The 22,327-nt window shown below is 41.2% G+C and overlaps 2 protein-coding genes across 3 annotated transcripts; both read left to right on the forward strand.

The window, feature by feature from the left end:
- The first annotated feature begins 1,633 nt into the window (after window positions 1–1,633).
- Window positions 1,634–3,746, forward strand: LOC311051946 (forkhead box protein Q1-like). Its single transcript, XM_084066682.1, has one exon. It carries the CDS (start codon window positions 1,932–1,934, stop codon window positions 2,967–2,969), a length of 1,038 nt encoding a protein of 345 aa, XP_083922808.1. The 5' UTR covers window positions 1,634–1,931; the 3' UTR covers window positions 2,970–3,746.
- A 5,549-nt stretch (window positions 3,747–9,295) lies between these two features.
- LOC311051743 (forkhead box protein F2-like) lies at window positions 9,296–14,609 on the forward strand. 2 transcript variants are annotated; one of them, XM_084066364.1, is made up of 3 exons: window positions 9,296–10,748; window positions 13,003–13,166; window positions 13,199–14,609. In XM_084066364.1, exons 1-2 carry the CDS (start codon window positions 9,770–9,772, stop codon window positions 13,161–13,163), a joined length of 1,140 nt encoding a protein of 379 aa, XP_083922490.1. In that variant the 5' UTR covers window positions 9,296–9,769; the 3' UTR covers window positions 13,164–13,166; window positions 13,199–14,609. The 2 variants fall into 2 exon arrangements, with proteins under 2 accessions (XP_083922490.1, XP_083922489.1); XM_084066363.1 differs by having other exon boundaries at window positions 13,003–14,609.
- The last annotated feature ends 7,718 nt before the right edge of the window (window positions 14,610–22,327 follow it).

Genomic DNA, 22,327 nt, shown 5'->3' on the forward strand with positions numbered 1-22,327 from the left:
TAAACAGGTTGGGTTAGAGGTGGAAAGATGACCAATCACTCCTTCAGTAGCAAAAAGCCTATTGTTTATGTGTGAGAGAAAATGGAGAGAGAGGCAGAAGCCTATCAGTTGATTTGAAATCATAGTGCGTCTGTGAGAGTGCCGTGATAGTGCAGGTTTGCTTGTCTGCAGTTGTAGCTATACTTGGTAAAGCTCAGGTCCCAAGTCCAAACAGCCAGCGGCCTGCGTAAAGGTGTGTCATAGCAGTAGACAGTTTAATGATTATCACCCGCCCCGGGCCAAGCTCATAAGTCATGTTACTTTCAAACTTCTCTGCATCGCCATCCCGGCTTACAAGTGTTGACGGAAAAAGGAAGGTTGGCCAAATGTTACTTGTTTGTTTGCAGATGTTATGAACGTCAAGCGTGACGTGTCTTGGATGAGACACTCAGTTAGACCTTATGATTAAGATTATGCTGCTAAAGTTTAGGGTTACCCCAGTGCATCCTCCTCATTCCTGCACAGATGCCATTCTCTGAACTTCTCACGACCTTTAATTCTTTGTTTTTAGAAGTCTGGGCAAACCTATTTAACCCAAGCTTACATATCTTTCATTGTGCGCTTCATGGAACCCATCCAATCCCATCTATTTTAACAGCGGTGTGTCATCACACCATTGCGTTTGCGTTACTTCCCCATTCCTTCGGAGTCAATAGCTGCCTTAAGCAAAGTTCCAATTAAGAGACAAAAGTCAACATATGAAAAGCGCAACATAATCAGCCTTTCTGTTTCTATGTTTCTCTCGTCTTGTTGTCTCTGTCGCTGTGCCTGTGCATTGTTCAGCTGGAGACGGTGCGTGCAACCTTCGACAGCTCTTGTGGAGTGATTAAGGCGAAGTTGCTGTTCCCTGAACATGCATTACATTAACTTGGATAGTGAACATCAAAGAGGGATTAAGATGGATGATAAACAGTAAAAGACACATTTTTCAATAACTTTAAGGATTAGTTGAAGCATGGCTCAACTTGAACATTGAAGCCTGCCTGGGAAATAAAGGACATTCAAAATGATTTTGTTTAATCACCTTGTAGCTAAATTTAAAAAACAGTCTCAAATAAAATATGAATAACGCATTTCTAGTGGGTCTTTAGAAAACAAAACAGTAGCAATCAAGACACTATTTTGTATTCTGCATCATCATCCTTCATATAGACATGATAAAAACTCAAATCAACATCCACACTTGACAACACCTCAAATACTAAAAGTCTCAGACAGACAGACAGACAGACAGACAGACAGACAGACAGACAGACAGGTTGGTTGATTGATTGGTTGATTGGCTGATACATACATAGCCTACAGACAGACAGACAGACAGACAACAGAGAGAGAGAGAGAGAGAGAGAGAGAGAGAGAGATAAACAAATAGAGGGGGCTTTAGGGTACATTTGGTTAAATGTTCACTATCTCTCCAACTGCTTTCTCACTCTTCTCTATGACCTTTATCTTTTCTATGTTTTTAAGAGCTGGCGTGGCATGTTGGAGTGAAATTATATAGGCTATCTATCCTTCAATCGCTTCAATGGATTTGAGATGCTAACCCCGCCTGTGGGCCGTCCCTTGCCGAGGGATTATATTATAACAAGGCACGCGTGTCTCCGGAGACAAATCTGAATTCAGCAGCAAGCAGCTCGGTTTAGGGTGCCTCCTCCCGCCCTTCAAACAGACGGAGCTTCCCTCAACAGAAAGCGATCTCCGCTTTCAGGATCCCTACAGAACACTCTGATTGACTTTACACCTGCAGCTGCTCTGTCACCGGCAATTCGACACAACTTTCACGTTGTCTATAAATTTACTTTTTTTCAACAAGAATCTCACCGAGATTCACGAAACTGAACATTCCAAAGGAGACAGGTGAGACTGAGCGGAAGATTTCATTTTTTTCAAAAATGAAACTCGAAATTTTCTCCGCAAACCACTTCGTCCAGAAGCCGGTGGAGTTCTGCATCGACGCCGAGGGCAGCGTCCCCTCGCCCCTGTCCGGGGACGAGCTGGGCTCGGACGGAGACTGCGTGGCCAACAGCCCCGCACCTGTCGCCCAGAGCAGCAGCGACGGCAAGGGGAAGCCCTACACCCGGAGACCCAAGCCCCCCTACTCTTACATCGCTCTCATCGCCATGGCCATACGGGACTCCGGCAGCGGCCGCCTCACCCTGGCCGAGATCAACGACTACCTGATGAAGAAGTTCCCGTTTTTCCGAGGCAGTTACACCGGCTGGCGGAACTCCGTGCGCCACAACCTGTCGCTCAACGACTGCTTCCTCAAAGTGCTGCGGGACCCGTCCAGGCCCTGGGGCAAGGACAACTACTGGATGCTCAACCCGCACAGCGAGTACACCTTCGCCGACGGGGTGTTCCGCCGCCGGAGGAAGCGCATCAGCAAGAGACTGGCCAAGGAGCAGGAGAGTCGCCCCGACATCCTCCTCCACACGACCCCCAGCAGCGAAGACCCCCGCCTCTCCATCCCTGCTGGCGCTGCGCCCTCGCGAGAGGGCGCGCAGCCAGCAGGGATGGAGAGGCGAAAGTTCTCCAGCTCTTTTGCCATCGACAGCATCCTCAGCACGCCGTTCAAACGGAGAGAGGACGTGCATAACAGCACCGACACCACAGACTGCAATAATGCCATTAACCCCCCCGGCGCCCGGCTGTACTGGTCCCCACCCGGGGCCCACCACATATTGCCCTACAACCTGAACTACCCTGCAGCTTTCGGGCCCGCACAGCAGGCGTACCACCACAGGTGCAGCTTGTCAGAGGCAGCTTACAGCAGCGAGCAGCACATGAACAGAGATGCACTCGCATCATACCTGCACCTGACGTCACAGGGCATGACGTCACAGGGCATGCCGAAGACAGAGGCTTTCCCCGCGCTGAGGATGCCCACGGCGCGGGGTGGAAGCTTCCATATAGACTCGTTGCTCTCATAACGTATATTAAATCCACAACAATACTGACTGGACTTACTTGTTATATGTTGTAACCATGATGTGTGCACTTTGTTTTGTGGGGCGGTGTTAGTTGTCATTCGTTGCTTTTAGTTTTACTGTTTTTTGGGGGAATCTGTATCTTCAATGGCTATAAGTCATCAGGCAGTGATTAACGTGCAAATAGGTGGCGTCTTGTCAAGTTGCTAAATGCTTGTTGTATGTGGTAAATTAAGACGAAGCAAATTAGTTGCGGCTATAAAAGGACATTCCACTGTGTGTGTGTGTGTGTGTGTGTGTGTGTGTGTGTGTGTGTGTGTGTGTGTGTGTGTGTGTGTGTGTGTGTGTGTGTGTGTGTGTGTGTGTGTGTGTGTGTGTGTGTGTGTGTGTGTGTGTGTGTGTGTTCCCCCTTTGGACTAAATCTTAAACCTGTGTGTGTGTGTGTGTGTGTGTGTGTGTGTGTGTGTGTGTGTGTGTGTGTGTGTGTGTGTGTGTGTGTGTGTGTGTGTGGGGGAGGGGGGGTATGGTTCATAGGTCATTTCTACTGTACGACGGCTATAAAGTGCCATTATGTTGAAATCTATTTATATTGTAATGTTTTTGTATGACCTGCTGCATAGAATATTGTTGTGTAAAAAGAGTGTTGCATAATATTGGCAGAGCTGCGATGAGAATCACATGCTCCTCTCCATGGCTGGACAAAAAGCATGAAAATACTGTTTTGCTAATATTGATTCATGCATGCCCTGTTATTTTTATTAATAAAACATCTTGAAAGGATTGCAATCAAAGCGCACTGAGTTTCCATGTATAGAAAGGGAAAGTCTACTTCCGTTTACTCTGTATGAAATGACACGGAGGGAGTGATGTTTGATCATCACCACTTCTGTTTACTGTACCACTTGCCATCACATGATTGTACATTAGCTTAACAGTGGTTCTCAACCTGTGGGTCGGGACCCCCAGATGACAATGAAATGACAATTTAAGGACTTTTTAAATTACTCTTAAAAAAAAAAAAAAAAAAAGACCATTACTGCATCCATCAAAGGTAACCAACAAACTATACTATAAAAACTAGTCTAACAGTGGCCAAATTGTCAAATAATATAAGAAAGAGGCGAAAATTGTGAAAATAGCCGATCTAAACGCAAGGCCTTGTGAGCTTGTAGATCGGCTATTTTCACAATATTTATCTGTGGAACCGAGTGGGGGGGGGGGGGGGGGGGGCGCATTAGAACAGACACAGTTTCAAACAACAGGCACGCCCCTCTTCTATAAATAGGTAATATTTTGAATATTTTCAACTGTAGTTCTGTTCTGTAGTTCCTGGGCAGGTTATTAACATTGTTGGCCTAGTGTGATAGCAATAAGTAGATTGTTTCATCAACATGCACAGTTAATTAAATCACAACAGCCCTCTTCCAGTAAGAGAATGAGATGGATGGATTATTGTTTTCATTGAAGAACGTTAACGAATAATGTTGCTGCAGTCCAAGTCAACCACTATACAGCCACAATACCAATATTACTTAAAATTGTTAAAATAATAACTTGAATAATCCTTATCTTAAAAACAAATGAATATAGACATTTTGGGTATTTAATAATAATAATACTTAGTATTATTATCAACGCCAACTTAAATAATCGCATATTAATGTTATTTATAGCACTGCGTCTATTCATAATTTATCTAAATAGCTAAAATTAAATATCTATAAATTATTAGTCTACAGAAAATAATATGCCTTCAACAGCTTTTAAGTTTAATGGGATAAAATAGACTTGCGGAAAAATAAGGTTAAAAATATTTGGAAACATGTAACATATCAGCCTACATTATACATAACTAAAATAAAAGGCTGTTTATTTAGTTGACACGTTCGAGCTCTCCACGGTCCTGAATCCGAGCAGACCGTTGGTCGTGGTTATTGCAGGCCTGCTAGTTCACACCAAAGGCCCTGACCATGGTTTCTTAAGCATCGGCTCTCAAAGTGTGTGTGTGTGTGTGTGTGTGTGTGTGTGTGTGTGTGTGTGTGTGTGTGTGTGTGTGTGTGTGTGTGTGTGTGTGTGTGTGTGTGTGTGTGTGTGTGTGTGTGTGTGTGTGTGTGTGTGTGTGTGTGTGTGTGTGTGTGTGCGTCACAATCATAACCACTTTAACCATATTGTAATACTTTGGCTATATTCAAAAATAGTAGATATACAAGCTTATAGCGCGACACCGAGTGCACCACTATGAGCTTGTAGGTCTGCTATTTTTGAAAAACCCCTGGCACAAACTATTTTTGAGATGGGGGGGGGGGGGCTGCTTGTACCTGGAATCCTCTGCCCCCAACCCCTCCTTTCTCTGTAAATATATCTTATGATTTTACTTAGCTTCATCCCAAAATGTTTTGTATTGTATTGTATGTATTATATGCATTACTGGTGAATTGAGTTCAATACGACCACAATGGAAACAAGCCCCTGCTGGGCCTTTTTTTGTTATCGTTTAAGCATAACCGTTGACTGTATCTGTTGTTAATAATCTTGTTAATAAAGTATTCAATCAATCAATCAATCAAAAAAAAAAGTCCATGTATTCAAAAATGTACTTGAATAAAAGTACAAAATATTTTCATCAAAATATACTCACAGTTCCAAACGTATTCATTATGCAGAATGGTCGATTTCACAATCATATTATTGCATTGTAATTAGTAGCAAAATACATTCATGGGTTAATTGATGTTCCAGCTGTTATAGGGCTGAATTTTAATTACCTCAAGTGCAGCATATCCTCCTATATAATAATACACAATGTGTATTAATGTATGTTTTGTAAATCTAAAATAGCAGTCACTAAGTCACATCTTTAAATAATTATAATGGAGTAAAAAGTATTATATTATTCTATACTCTATTCTTTTTTAAATTACTTTTTATACCTTATTTGATTCTGATGTCTATAAAGTCAAATCAAAAACGTGAAATACTCAAGTTAAGTCAAAAGTAGCCTACCTCAAAATGTTACTTATAGTAGCCTATAAGAAAATGTTACTTTACTGGTATTATAAATGACAACGGCCTTGCAGTCCCTGTCAAGTTATGACAATTAAATGTGCATATGGCACGGGACTTGTGGTCTCTGGCAATACAATGCACGCATTATGAATAAGGTGATTTGTCAGGATTAGCCATGGAACATGAGGCATTTTCGGTGCCTATATTATTCAAATCTCTCAAATTGTTCTCAATATCTCTACAACAGCTGTGAGTGACTCAAAACTGACACCTAGCTGTAGTCTATGTTCAAAGCACGCCTTGTAGAGTTGTAGTGTGACAGACAGGTGAACATCGGCCAGGTGAGCTAGACCTGATCCTTTTCAGGAACAATGCTGCAACCTGCAGGTGAAACGCCGGAACAGCACACCTGCGTTCTTCAGGTTATTAGTCAACTCAGCTGACTGTAGTTATTCTATGTTAATATTCATGTCTTCCCATTTTGACATGGCTCCATCTCTCCATTTATAGCTGTGATGGCCCGTGCTATTTACTTAAACCAGTGGTTCTCAACCTTTTCAGGTCGTGATTGAGGTATTAATTCTTATAAGTCCTTACATTTTCACTTCACTGTCTCTCCCCCCCCCCCCCCCCCCAAACATATGGGGACCCCCCTGGAAGTCCGACCCACAGGTTGAGAACCACTGCGTTAAACTACACATCCATAGGATGCCATCAGCCAAATACTCGAGTCTCGACCCATTCCGAGAATGAACAGCTGTGAATAAGGTCCACTGTTTTGAAACAAAACTTTCTGCAGGCACAATGTTAGGAAGTCCAAACAGTCCGTCACCCCAGCAGCCAACTGAACCGTGCCTGACCCCCATGTACCGGAGCAGAGAGCCCTCAAAGCCCCGGGCAGAGCCGGACAGGAAGCGCTGCCTGGCGGAGAAAGAAGAAAGACAAATTGAGGAGCCACGAGAAATTGCAAGGATCTGAACTCTGTATTTGTTTATCATATTTTCCAACTACAAACAAATATACAATAGATATTTGTATTTGGGGGTATTTGTCCTTGCCCTGTAGCCTAATAATTGCCATGGTCTAAGGCTACTCGTAATTTATTGACACAATCTATAACATCATTTATTGTTTGTTGATAACCCCTATCAAATATGTTTTCCTCTTTTAATTTAAATGTATTGTATTACGACTTAATTGTAAGCGTAATATTATGATAATCATTTTGACATATTTAGGCCCTAATTATTCAGTCAACCTATAATGTAAATAATTAACAAATACGTGTAAAACGTATAGCACAATTTTATACATTGAAAATTGGTCTTAAAGAGGGCTCACATAAAGCCATAAAGCAGTCACACAGACATGGAATTTTACTCAAGAGTATAGATAATTAATATCTATGGGGGAGTGGTGTCAACATCAGCCAAACCTGAACATGGAGATAAACAAAATTCTATTTATGTTGTCTACGGGCTAATACTACCTCATGATTAAGGCTAAATTAAGAGCTCGTATAGGGCCGGTGTGGACAGACAGGGTGCTTGAAAGCAGCGGACGGGCTTCAAAGTGCTCTCACGCAGAACAAAGTTTCCTTTTACCCGCCGAGGCATCCTGATCACGGCGGGGGTCATAAGTTTTGATGTCGCAGGAAATTCTGGGGCCTTCAGGTCCTCTAAGCTTCTGTTCTGTGTCATGGTGGAAAAATGATTTTATCCGCACATCCTTTGTTGTGAAGTGCAAAGGTTATTGTTGATGGTCATTGTTCAACAAAAAAGAATCCTCCGTGCTATATCTAAACTTAAAGGAGTAGTTCACCCAAAAATGACTTATTTTTTAAGTTTTTGTCGCATTCCTGAGCCAATAATTTGGGAATACATTTTAGGAATACGAAAAAAAAACAAAAAATCTCCATGGAATCAATGCTCCATGGGGTGATTAATCGATAGAAAATAAGTCATTTTGGGGATGAACAATCCCTTTAAAAAAGGCTGTGTCGGCGTACACTGGCGTGCATGCACGCGAGCACGCGCATGCAGAGAAAATAAAATAAGTATGGGTTTAATTATCTGATGTGCGTTGTGTGTTTGTTGCCCGATATTGTATATTGGCTCAACTCAAGTAAAACCGCGTCGTGCAAGGCCCGTGGGAAGCAAAACATGCGATGACTGGAGGAAACCGGCCTTTCTTTCAAATGAAATGCTGTCTAACCAAATCTGACCTGCCACAAGAAGAACTGCGGTATTTATAAACCAACTCAAACCAAACTCTCTTTAGGTTTACGAAGCCTCGGTCTAGCGCGACAGTAAACAAGTTGGTGCCTTTTGCAACGCAGCCCGCAAGGACCGGGGTTGATGCTCTCCTCTCCACCACCGATGTTGATATTAGGCTACCTTTATGGGCTATATAATTCCTTCATGTTCGACAAATCAGAGTGTGATGTCTCCATAGGGGAGGAAACTGTCGACGCCCGCTCGCCTAATTTCGGTTTTCTCTCCCTAATGAACGTGGGGCCCATGGGACCAACTCGAGCCCGAGGCGGTAAGCTGACACTGGCGCACTGTGTGTGGTATCCAGGGCCGCGCTTGATGGAAAAAGCCTGCTTCCACTCATGTCAAAGTCATTTACTCAGAGCAACCCCCCGCTTACACACGCATGCACTCGGGCTAAAGACCACCACCTCTCCATCTCTCACACTCCGTTCCCCCATGCAGCCCAGCAGCGCGACAGTTTGTTTTTGTTATCCTCTGGAAGAGATTTTGGAGGAAATTGTGAGCAAAATAATATAACGTTCTCTGAGATGTAGCCTATCCCTTATTGTGTTGCAAACACATGCTATCTACGCAAATACTATTTTAAAAAAAAACACCAGTTTGGCCTAATAACAGGGTGGCCGTGGCAGGTTTTCAATGGTTTTGGCTGAACAATCAGTGCAAGTCCTGCAGCCTGCTGCCTGTCCAGTGCATTTCACGTCAGGGAAATGTTTCCGTTGTGCAGCGAGCAGCACACTCTGAAATCAAGAGCGGGGAAAACCTCGTTTTTTACCTTATGAGCGCGTGGCGTGTGGCGCTGTTGATTGGAATGTCTGAAGGAGGTTTGATCGATGGCTTAATTGCGTGTAGTCCTGAACTGTGCAGAGGAGGATGTCGGAGGGAGGGAGGGAGAAAAATGAGAGGAGGGAATGGAGGGGCTTTAACTTTGCTGCAGCGCCGCCTGCCCGGACGACGACTGGACATGGGCCAGATTTGGCAGCGGGGTAAAGAGGGGGGGCCTCTTGTCGTCACTGATTTCAGGGAGATTTGCCGAGTGCGGATGGGGAGGGGGGTCCTGCGAAGGAAAGAAAGATTTATGAAATGATAGGTGGTCGAACTTTGTTTGGCTGCACTGCAACGCGCACTAAGACGAGGGGTTTTCGCGTTTCCTTCACTTTAGAGATTAAGGCAGACGATGGCCACCCGGCGCGCCCCAGAGCAGCTCCCAGCACCACTGTGACACTGTGACGCGGCTCGGTTCGAAAGCTCTGCACTCTGGATAACCAGCTCCCCCGCACTTTCTTCTTCTTTTCTCTGACAGTGCGTGATCGCCGTGCATCCTCTGCGTAACGGGAGAATACACAGCTTAGCACGATTCATCCATTTTTTTTCTCTACAGGAGATTGAAGGACATTCGCCATCGGATTGTATAGATTCTAGGGTCTTTGGCCATATACCTCGAGTCATACCCTCTATCTTTCTCCCCCTCTCTTTCTCCTCACGTCATTGCTTAGCTACGCCGGGGTGTGCGTCAGAGCTGACATGACGACCGAGACCTCTCAGCAGCAGCTGGACCCTCCACCTCCTCTGAGATCCAGCCCGGTGTCCGGCGTCCTTCACCCCGCCATGATGAGCCCGCAAGCCGCTTCGGAGAGCTCATCAGCCGCCGTCAAGGGAAAGAAGGCGAGCTCTGGTCTAAGGAGACCGGAGAAACCACCTTATTCCTACATAGCCCTGATCGTTATGGCAATACAGAGCTCTCCCACCAAGCGCCTGACGCTGAGTGAGATCTATCAGTTCCTCCAGGCTCGGTTCCCGTTCTTCAGGGGATCGTACCAGGGTTGGAAAAACTCTGTTCGGCATAACCTGTCGCTTAATGAGTGCTTCATCAAGTTGCCCAAAGGACTGGGCAGGCCGGGGAAAGGCCACTACTGGACCATTGATCCGGCGAGCGAGTTCATGTTCGAAGAGGGCTCGTTCCGTCGCAGACCCAGAGGGTTTAGGAGAAAGTGTCAAGCTTTGAAGCCCATGTATCGGATGATGAACGGCATAGGATTTGGCACCTCAATTCTACCACAGAGTTTCGATTTCCAGGCGCCCTCTGCATCTCTCGCCTGTCACGGCAACGGCTACAACTTGGACATGATGAGCAACTCGATGGCCGGGGGCTACGACGGGCTGAGCGGCGGCCACCACGTCCCACACATGTCCCCGAGCCCTGGGTCCACGTACATGGCGAGCTGCCCTGTGCCGTCCAACGGAGAATATGGACCGGACAGTAGTAGCAGCCCCGTCCCATCCTCTCCGGCCATGGCCAGCGCGCTGGACGGCCATTCACCGTATGCCAGCAGCTCCGCGCACTGGGCGTCCTCGGGCGGGTCTCCTTACATCAAGCAGCAGCCCTTAGCCTCCAGTAGCCCCGCATCCTCTGGTTTACACTCGGGCATGTCACATTATTCCCTGGCGGAGCAGAGCTATCTTCACCAGAACGCCAGAGACACTCATAACACTGACATATCAGGTAAGCAGTTTCAAGCACCATGTTTGTAAAGTCACCTGGAGATTAGCCATACGCAGCGGAAGGAATCGCATTAATATCCTCTGCTATCGTAATGTTTTGTAATCAAAGAGGCCTATGGATGTGTGTGGCCATATAAAACCAGTTGTCCATGCAGTGCTTTTATTCGCCATAGGCCGTAACGTTTTTAAAGGCCGTCACACGATTTATTGACTAAAAATTCAATAACACTCGACGAATTCCTCTTAGTAATTGTCGAATTCCAGAAACGTATAGCCTACAACATAGGCTATAGCTAGGATACATAGAAATATACTGTATAGTATTTATAGTAGATATTTATTTGCTAATGATTAAAATTGGATGTCTACATCCACAGGATACGCACTTTACACCAACATTTTGTTTTGTTGTTCAAATTTGTGTTGAACATCACATAACTCAAGGCCAAATATTTTAATAATAATTTGGTTTGGTCTAATTCAATTCAGTGAATAAATGGCGACATAAAAATATAGGTCTATGTGGACCCATGCAATTTGAGCTCAAGTGATACAATATATTCCAACCTTAATAAATTGTTTATGTCTAATAAATATTTAGTCTACATAAGCAGCCAATAGCCTGCCCTATTGCATCAGAAACGTGCCAAAAGAGATAAGAGGACAAATCCTGGGAACTTAGCCTGCATAAAGACACTGCCTAATGAGGCCTATTAGTAAAGTTAGAAAACGAGAATGACACAGCAAACGCAATAAGCTTAATTCGTGTCCCCAGTTCATTCACGTTTTGTTTAACATAATTCACTGTGGCTTTACTAAAGTCTAGGGATTTCTCGAAGCCATATAACCCATCGTGGAGCCAAAGGGTCTTTGGAGGTTAACTAAACAAAAGCTGCGGCATGGACCACACCGGAGAACATTTTAAACCACCAACATATCTACAAGATACGGAAGGCCTTGTTAAACTTTATACCGTCTTATTATATTCAGACGGCTGACGGTTAACTTATGGGGGCAACGTGTGCCCAATAACCGCTGTCACTCAAGACTTTTGTTGTCTCTGAAAACGGACGCGAGTCATATGTTAGGACTCTGGAGGATAAAGCCTGCTGTATTCCTGTGAAAAACACCCTGCGCTGCGCGTGCAGCCGTCACATCTGGAGTCCTTATGACCTTGGTGAAGCTTTGAGTAGGCCTATCACCTATATATATATATATTTATCTGTTTCTGGAATACGAACGGAGACAAATGACTCCTACTCAATGTATGTGATAAGATAATAATGTATCATGATTCATTTATCATTCTATGCTTGTTTTTTAATGCGTTAAATGACATGTAGTGCTGGGCCTGTGTTAACATTGGGGAAAAGTGCCCATTTCTTTTTAAAGTTGGTACACACTCACACGCACGCAAAACCTATAAATGCGTCAACACGACGCACTGAAGGAAGTTGTAGGCCTATCTTAAAACAAAAGAAAAAGGCTAATTGCTTGTTGATTTATGGAAAATGAAAATCTGCTAAATGGATTGATATAAGATTACAAGCTATCATTTGGATGACTTTCATCATTTTCTAAATCTAACTTAGTGCCCTAAAGTGAACCACGAACTATAGGCCTACACAAAAATGAATTGAATGAGAGCTGCATGGAGAAGCAATACATTCATTGTTTTACTTAGTGTACTAACTAAACTTAAAATTACAAACCTAATTCCATTGTAAGTGTCAAAATCTAAAGGTTAGGCCACTGGCATCTGAAAGATTAGGCCTAAACGTTTAACTATAACCATTATACACAGTCGCCGGTTGCAACATTAAATAATAAACGATTATGGCAATTATAATAAATAACCTACGTCATAGACCCTATATTTATTCCCCACGCCCCGAATTCCGACTTGAGTAAACGACAATATAACCGTCTCTCGATGAATTTTCTAAATGAATACACAGGACCCCAACGGAAACAAGCCCTATAGTGCTTTCATGGGTTCAATCCGGCATTGTATTTAACTGTACTTTCTGTGTTTTTTTTTTTTACAAACTGTTTATTAAGTATTCAATCAATCAATCAATCAATCAATCAATCAATCAATCAATTGAATACACAGGACCACAATGGAAACAAGCCCTTATGGCTTATTGTGTTATCCTTTTAGCACAATTGTATACTCGTACTACTGTACTATTTGCAAACTGTTAATAAAGTACTCAGTCAATCAATCAAAAATGTATTTCCCTTCTCTGCAGGAATTCCACGTTATCAGAGCCATTGCGACAGGAAAGATTTCGTGCTGAACTTTAACGGCATCTCGTCATTCCACCCCTCGGCCAGTGGATCTTACTATCACCATCATCACCATCACCATCACCAGAGTGTCTGTCAGGACATCAAACCCTGTGTGATGTGAGCATGCATGGCCGGCCAAACGTCAACCGTGCTCGCTGCATGGAGGATTGAATGTGGACACGGGGAGAGAAGAGAGTCTCATGCCAAAGAGACAGAGAGAGAATAAAATGAAGTCGACGGTAAAAAATGTAATGGCATGGCCCTCACGTTATTGACGAGAACAAACAATAGGCCAGTTTATGGAGCACTCATAACAGGATGTAATATGGTTTTAGTTTTCAGACTGTTGGCCCCAGTCAAATAGCCATCAGTGGCGATTGAAGGAACTGAATGAAGAAATACCAAACTCAAAGGCCTATGGAACCACTTCTTCGTCTAAAAAAATGATCTCTGACAAGCGTTTTCTTCTTCAAAAGGAGTTTTAAAAACACGACTTTAATGTGTTTGCTGTTATAACACGTGCAAACAAATATATTCTGCATAGCTATTTTCTATTGTATTAGAGTAACTACACACATTGCTTTAGGCTAACATGAACTGCAACAAACCTTTGCACTTATTGTATAATCTTTGACATTTGCTCAGTTTTGTCTTGTAAAAAGTTTCAATAAAGCTGATATATTTTAGGCTATATAAACAGCCTGCTCCATGTCTACGTATTTCTATCCGTTTAGAAATTATCTAGGACATCGTTAAAATGTATACTATTGATAATTATATTCTTAGTGAGATGTTTCCATTTTAAAATGCATTCTTGTAATTTATCTTATATACAGTTTCACAATTCAGTAGGCCTACAGTTCTTAAAAATAACAATGGCCTAGTCACTTAGCAAAAACAATGCAATAAAGAAACATTATCAACAATATCTTAAATATAACTCAATGCAAAAATAACTTGCATTTGTCTATCACACGACGTTTACGTGCACCTGTGCAGGTCCATTTTAACACTAGAGGTAGCCCTACATGAGCACATAGGTTTTAAAGTGGGAAAACCTATATCACCCGTTATACATTTGTAAATGATATGGTTATTGATATTGTTATGATAGTTAATACAGTGTTTCTTTATGCTGGGATTTACTGGTTGATTTTATTATGAGGTGTCCAAGTCCAAGACACATGCCCAGCCTATTCTACAAGAGCAGGAGACTCGAAGGACGAGTTTCTTTGGAAAGTCAGATAATAACGTGCATCTCTATATCCAGGAATTCAGCTAATATAAAACATCACCATGCAGTCACCACTGTTCTATCACCATGCAGCCTGAATAGCTGAAAGCGTGTTGCGTGTTTTGCAGCTCCTCTCTGGGATATGTGGACATCAGGGGTTGCCAACATTTTAAGGAGTCATATAAACAAATGAGCCGAGAGCAGCGCATTTATGGAAATCCAACAACATGGTATTTTTAGAGCGCAGTAAACAGAACTGAGAGCTGCTGCCCCGTCACACAAACACAAAGCAGACTAGCCCTTGCATTCATGGTGCTTCGATGTTCTTTTCTATGACAGTGGTTCTCAACCATTTCAGGGCGCGACCCCCAAAATAATCATATTTGAACTGGGGGACCCCCACTTTGAGAAGGACTTGGAATTGCAGGCATTACATTTAGTTTGACTCGGTTCCACAGATAAATATTGTGAAAATCTAAATCTACAAGCTCTGACCAGTTTAGGGCATTTTTTCCAATTATTTTTTTATTTCATTTTTAGGTATTACCTTAAATTGTCACTTACTGTCATCTGGGGACCCCTAAAATCGTGTGCCCCCCAGGTTGAGAACCACTGGGTAATCAATCCAACATCCAATGCAGCATGATATAGACTTCTCATAAGATAGAAATAGGAAATATCATGTGAAATCTAACCTACGTCATCACAGTTTTGCTATAATGCATTCCGTTGAAAGTCGAGATAATATAGGCCTATGTTTAGCCTCAAAGGGATTGTTTCAACACAGTAAAATCTACAGTGTTCATTTATCTCTGAATGTTAAATCCAGAGTGTACCAAGAAAGTGCGCCAAATTAACACCTTGGATTTTACTGTGTGTACACATGACAGGTTTTCAAACATTTCCACTTTCTTGCATGGGATGGGACCCCCCTGTTTCGAAAACGTCACATTAAAAATGAGACTGATGGTTAGGTTTCAAAGGTTATAGTGAAGACTGGACGAGCAACTTGTTTGCAGTATTATCTAGGCTACCTTACATTGTGGCAAATTGAAAAAGGTATGGCCTACCCATTCATACACGGTAGGGGTTGCCAGGGGAAAAAAGGATATTTCTCCCAAATGACCCATTTGAGTTGTGGCTATGGTTCCTAAATCAGTGAGTGAAAACTGCTGGTCTGAGAACAATAGAATAGTGCTATACTGTAGCCTGCTGCCACGATGAAGAGGCTATCATGTCACCAAGCAAATGTGCTTGGTAATGATTTTAATGTTTCATATCTGAAAATAATGGAAATTAATAAATCCTTCACTAGACTGCTAAATCCTCCCTGGATTATTTGATGCAATATAATTTCAAAGATTGCGGCTGTGATTTTTGTTTGCGCATGTCACAACATTTGCAAGCGCTAAGCCCATTGATACAGTAGAGTATAGCGCCATCTAGTGTTTCATATGTGCAACTGGCTGAGAAAAATAAATCTCAATGACCCTACCTTGCCTTTAGTTAGGCGTTAATTTCCTTTTTTGTGCATTTTCTTTTCTTTTCATACATAATAGAGCTCGGATAATCTAGTTTGAGGAAGTAGGCTGTGGTTCTCTATTTCATACAAATGCACACAAACACATGTGCACAATAATTCAGAACACATTATTGTCGTAAATTACCTGAATACACCTAACAACAAAAATAGAACTTTTTTCATATTGCTGTTGTGTTATGTGATGCCATCTATTTGATCATTGTTTTGTTAGTCCTATATTGTGCTACGTGATTGGCTGTTATGTTATTTTGCTATACATTAATTACATTAGCCGTGTCATGTGCTGTGCTATATGTTGTATTGTGCTGTGCTGTATATTGTTTTGAGTTGTATTGTGTTGACTTTATAGTTTGTATAGGATACTACTTTAGTACTTTTATTTAAGTATAGCCCTTGAATATGTTGTCAATATCCAATATATATATATTATTAATAATATATATAATATTTAGCTATATTGCACTTGATAAGCATTAGGTTAGGCTACATATTTTAATATCCTCATTATTGAGGCGTGAATATAAAATGTGCAAATATGCCAAATGTTGTTGAATAACCTCAAACAAATTTGAATTGTATTTGTCTAAGAGCACAAACTCTGTGCTTTTCTAAAATATTTCTAATCCAAACAGACTGATATCTCCCTTGACTACTTCTGTTCTTCCGCATGTCATGATAGACAGTGAAATGGGCTAACCTGGAGAACACTGACCTCTGTCTGAGGACATGACCAACTCATCATGCGTGTAGCCAACAGGCCTGCAGTAGCCTACATACCATTGATATCACTGACATGAGAGTGAGAATATGCTCAACGCTATAGTTGCTGGTGCACATGCCGGTTTATCATGAATTGACACATTCTCACCAAACATTGTTTCTTCTATTCTCAATTTCATGATTGTTTTGTTTAGTTTTTTATATATCAACCCAATCGTAGCAATTGTGTAGCATATTACAGATATTTCTCAAATGCACCTATTTTACCTGTATATTAATTACGATGAGATTATAGATTACCTATCAACAACTGGAGAACTGTAGCAGCAAAGCATAGTTACATTTAGTCTCTTTTCCACTGTCATCATTTAAGTCCTTTATCATGTCTTTAGCAGGTTAGAATAATTAGGGCCAACACTGTAACAGCTATAGTAGCACAGACAGCAAAGCCATTAGCCTATGAAGCGCTTTCATCTTAAACAGCAACAGTTTATACAAGCTTTTTCTGTATTTCTTTTTTCCACATAGGAGCCTAGTATACACTGACCATTGTGGAGATCCTCTTTTAGCCCCAGCTATAATTAAAAGGGCGGAACTTCCAAGTAAAATGGTCAAAAATATATTCTCTATTTTATACAAAATGAGAATAAAACAATATAAAAATCAGCTTTATTCCAAATGCATTAAATGTTAAACGAGCAATGACATAGCCTAGAATATTTTACTCTTCCCCTGCTGCTGTATGAAGACCCAGCTGATCGAACTAGTGGTGGAAATGGTCGAACAAACACAAAACAGTGCTATTTTTATTATTTGGACAACTCTACCTCCACTTTAAGTATAATACTACTTAAAGTAGTAGACCCCCACAAGCTCAACTTGTGGGGGTCCCCAGTCAGATGACAGCGAAGTGACAATTTAAGGACTTTTAATACCTTTTTAAAAAACCTTTAAAAAAGAGAGAGGAAAAGAAAAAAGACCATTACTGCATCAAAAGTAATCAACAAACTACATCATGCTATACAAAGTGGTCAAACTTGGCCAAATTGTCAAATAATATAAGAAAGAGGCAAAAATTGTGAAAATAGCCAATCGACACAGCTTGTAGATCTGCTATTTACACAACATTTAGCTGTGGAACAGAGTCAAACATAATTGAATGAAAGCCTCAACTCCTACATTCCAAGTGCTGTCAGGGTGGGGGGTCCCCAGTTCAAATATTATTATTTTTGGGGGTCACGGCCTGAAAAGGTTGAGAACCACTGGCTTAGAGCTAGCCTATAAGCATAAATAAAAACAATTATGGGATAATTTGGGATTCCTTTTAATATTATATCATATATGAAATGAATATCATCCGTGCATGGCATCCACAACATTCCACTGTCTTCTCTGCCAATAATGTAACTTTGTGGCGATCTAAAATAGTTATTAGCCAACCAATTGTGTGTTTTCAGACATAGTATAAAAGTCTTAATCAGATTGGAGCACACAATAAGGGTCTCTTTATTTGACTTGGAAAATGATGCCATATTCTCTCAAAATGTACGTATAGGCCTCATGTTGGGTATTTTACAGAAGAGTGTTTTTCACATAAAATGTTTTAATAAAACATCTTCCCATGGGACCATATGCCTTCTCCAGTCTCACCTCACAGGGGGGGATACATTCCACTGATTCCAGGCATGATGGGCCCATTGCGTATGTGTATGTAATAAAACCGTCAGTGGGCTATATTCTGTTAGAATATTCTGTCCTCCATGGCCTTGAAAACAGATTTCCCAGCCAGACAATCTTCATCTACAAACCAGTAACGGTCGGCGCACTCTACACTAGATAAATGTTTTGCAGATGGATGATTGGCAGATATTTATTTGAGAACCGATACAAATATGCTCTTTGGGTTTGAAGTTCCGTGTGTGTTGAGTATTTTGGAATTCTTCTGTGTTTAATTAAGCGCTTAATATAAACACTGTTGATGACTGAGTGAAGTGGAGATGCCCGCAGAAAATTCACATCCAATCCAGACAGGACCACTTTGAATTGGGGAAACTATAAACCTCTACGACACTACTAAAACTTTTACTAATTACATTTTTGAAAGGTGATTGTGAGTTTGTATTCTCTTTGGAACTATGTCCGAGCCCGAGGCATTGCTTAATTCATTTTCAGTTTACATACCCTATTGATTTATGTTGCATGTGCGTCAACATGACTGTAGATGGCGTTATTGTTCCAGTTTAGGATGAAAATGTGTAAACTGTCTTAATGCAGAGGAGACCGTGCTAGAAGTTAGAAGTTAGATATCATTGCTGGGCAGAAACCTTGTATCTCCACATTTCAACTTTTAAATGAATGCCCTTAGTTATACTTCAGTGTCACACAAAAGTAGCAAAAATGCAACATCTAAAGCTCACAACGTGAGCTGATGTGACACATTGTGAGCTTGTCTGCTATTTTTCTTTCTTTTTTTATTAAGTGAAAGTGGTTAGTGTGTGCTTTTATAAATATTGAACCAATGAAAATGTTTTACTACTTTTTACTTACTTTTCACTCACAAGCTCTTGTTAACACTTTTCAATGAGAAGTGTAATAACTACATTGGATCACAGGCTCTTTTTTATATTTCCTGAAAAGTAATCTCTCAAGAATCTGTCAGCACCACTGCCCTAGACATACGTCTCACCTACTTGTTACTGATTAGAGATCATTTTATATTTTTGTAATCAGTTCATTATTTCCTGCGTAATCGATGAATACAACTGAACTGTGTAATTTGGAGAGCATTGCATTGCGCGACGCACAAATTGTCTTCTTTGAATAGACTATCATCTTATATAAACACAATTGACACAAGGAATTGATACTCTCAGTTCTGCTGATTATAGGAAAATTATAATCACAGAGATTTGTTGAGAATGAGGAGAGAGGGAGACCTCGATAATGCAACAACAGCCAACAGCCACAACTCCAGGCACAAATAATGGAGTCGGCATAATGAATAGCTGGTATAGCGGCCGCAAAATAGCGTTTAGGGACAGTGCCAGCTCCCTTATCCCTATTTCATGGGCAATGGGCAGAAATTCACGGCTAGTGGGTCGCGGGTGCGGGTATAGCAGTGGCAAAAATAGGGGCCATAATCTTTTTTCCCTTTTTTTTTACCAAATGGGTTCCCAGGTTGCCTGAAAAGTAACAGTTTTGCACATACAAGGTTTACACCTGACAGCGACATATATCTGAAATTCTACAGGGCCTATGCTAGTTTTTTACTTAGCCTAAATAAAATACCTAAATAAAATAGCAATACCACAATGTAGAAATAGCCTACTCGCTTACAAGTGGGCTACAACAAGTCCTGCATTTTACTTTACTAAAAGTACAAACATTATTGGTCTGTAACTATGCATTAATGTGTTCATGCACTTGAATGCTATATCTACTTTATGCTGCTGGGTTTGATTGATTGATTGAATACTTTATTAGCAGGTCTGTTAACGGTAGTACGGTCAAAGGTTATGCTAAAAGGACCAGGTTTCCATTGTGGGTAGCTTATAACTTATAATAAGCAAGGGATAATGTGCGGGTAGCTAGTCATTATTGAAAAATAAATCCCGACAGGGTGATTAGGTCCCGACAGGGTGAGCATAATCACGCTTATTACATGGCTACTTAATAGATAAATAAATAGACCCAAAAGTAACAACAAAACGCTTACGGCAATGAAAGTATTCCATAAGTGTTGCGCTGGGCGGACACGGTCGCCTCGGAAAACAAGGAAGTGTAGCGGATCGAATAGAATACATTTTTGGTTACTGCGTTGTCTATTTCTCGTTTCAAATGTTTTCAAAAACATTTACTGTTTGGCTGTCATGTTGGATACATGCTGTCATGTTGGATACAGCATAAAATCAAGCAGCGCAGGTTGATATGAGTAGGTGCTCTGAGTCTTTGATTAGCCAGCGGTCTGTTATTGAGCCCATCGGTCATTATCCAGAAATAACACACAGCTGAATTCAGCTAATCGGAATCAAGCATTCAACCAAGCCGTGTAATAATACATTATAACGTATCAGTCAATGTACGCTTTATATATCAATAATCTAAATTTTCTAAGTAACTGGAGTAAAACGTATAAAAAATGGAAATACTCAAGTAAAATAAAAGTACCTAAAAAATTTACTTAAGTAGGCTAATGAGTAATGTATTTAGTTACTTTCCACCACTGTTAACACTACTACCATAGGCTACTACAAAACCACTATATAGGCTACGTAATGCATGAGTGTAAGATCCAATTGTATGCTGAACAAATATTACTACTGTCTCTGTTTCAACAGATCAGAACACTATCTCTGTAACACAAAACATAGCACTTTACAGACACAAGGGCAATGATATATAGACAACTTTATAAGAGGTTAAAATGCATTTGAGTGATTTAGTAAAATCAACATCATTAAATTAACATTATCCCAATCTTAAACAGACTTCACTGTGACCATGACGTAGCATGGTAGGTGGAGTCCGGGTTTGGTTGTCACAGTGCTTACAGCTTCAATAGAGGGTGCTATTTAGCCTAATCATTTTGATATCCAACATTTGATGAATATGTCCTTTCTATCTGGCCATTTTGTGAAAGAAACAAAAGCATTAGGTTGCATTACATTTATTTTAACGGGTCAGAATAGGCTAACAATTCACGCTGATGCCGTTTTGGTCACAGAGATCGTATGATTGGACATTTCGTAAACACTTTGGCTAAAAAATAGGAGTGTAGGCTGCCTATTTGCTTTAATCGTAGTCCACTTTAGAGTTGCGATATTTAAGCATAAAACATTTTGTCAAGGGGTCAGTGTGTGTGTGTGTGTGTGTGTGTGTGTGTGTGTGTGTGTGTGCGTGCGTGCGTGCGTGCGTGCGTGCGTGCGTGCGTGCGTGCGTGCGTGTGTGGTTGGTTGTGTATGTGGTATGTGTGTATGTGGTTGGTTGAAAAATACGTCATTTGTATGAAAAGGATAAGCAATGTGCCTGGTCTGTCCAATGTAATTGTGATATCCATGTCAAATAAACACAAATAATCAAGATGTGTTGATGCTAAGCGGTTCAGAGTAAAGGTTGTGAAAACCATCAATCGGTCTCATCATTAAAGGACCACTTCACCAATTTTCTTGTAATCTTCATGTAATTGGTCCTCACTAATAGCCTACTCATGATATGGTATCATTTTTGTCTACTGTGTCTATGTATCAGAGGAGGGCTGTGGACAGTTCAGAAACCTACCTATAGTGACAATAGCTACGTTTGGTCATTTCAAACAAGATTTCAAAGTTTTTATTTTGTTTCGTATTAACACGAGAACAATGGCTTCTATTATAGCATGCTAACTTTCCAGGAAAGCATGCCGTTTCTATTAGCTTGGATTCCCCATCGATGATGTCACTGGTAGGCGGGTTTCTGAACTGTCCACAGCCCCCCAATGAGACACAGAGTGAGTAGACAGAAATTGTACCATCTTATAATGAGCATTAGTGAGGACCAATTATATGAAGATAAGGTTGAAAATGGGTGAAGTGGTCCTTTAACCCATTAAAACCGGGAAAGAATTTGTGTAATTTTAGTAGTTAATATAGTGTCACAATCATTTTACCCACTTTAACCATATTTTATACTTTGGCTATTGAAAAATAGCTGATACACAAAGTTCATGCAGCAAAGATTGTCGGGATAGGGACTCAAACCCCCGATGCACTGTTAGGCTAGCGGTCCGGGCCTGTTTTAATAGCAGATCACA

Source organism: Gymnoscopelus microlampas (genome assembly GCF_963454915.1).
Source record: "Gymnoscopelus microlampas genome assembly, chromosome: 9".
NCBI lineage: Eukaryota > Metazoa > Chordata > Actinopteri > Myctophiformes > Myctophidae > Gymnoscopelus > Gymnoscopelus microlampas.

Coding starts and splice junctions, on each gene's coding strand:
- LOC311051946 (XM_084066682.1), top strand. CDS start 1,932: ATGAAACTCGAAATTTTCTCCGCAAACCACTTCGTCCAGAAGCCGGTG.
- LOC311051743 (XM_084066363.1), top strand. CDS start 9,770: ATGACGACCGAGACCTCTCAGCAGCAGCTGGACCCTCCACCTCCTCTG. Junction 10,749..13,002: donor TCATAACACTGACATATCAG/GTAAGCAGTTTC, acceptor CCTTCTCTGCAG/GAATTCCACGTTATCAGAGC.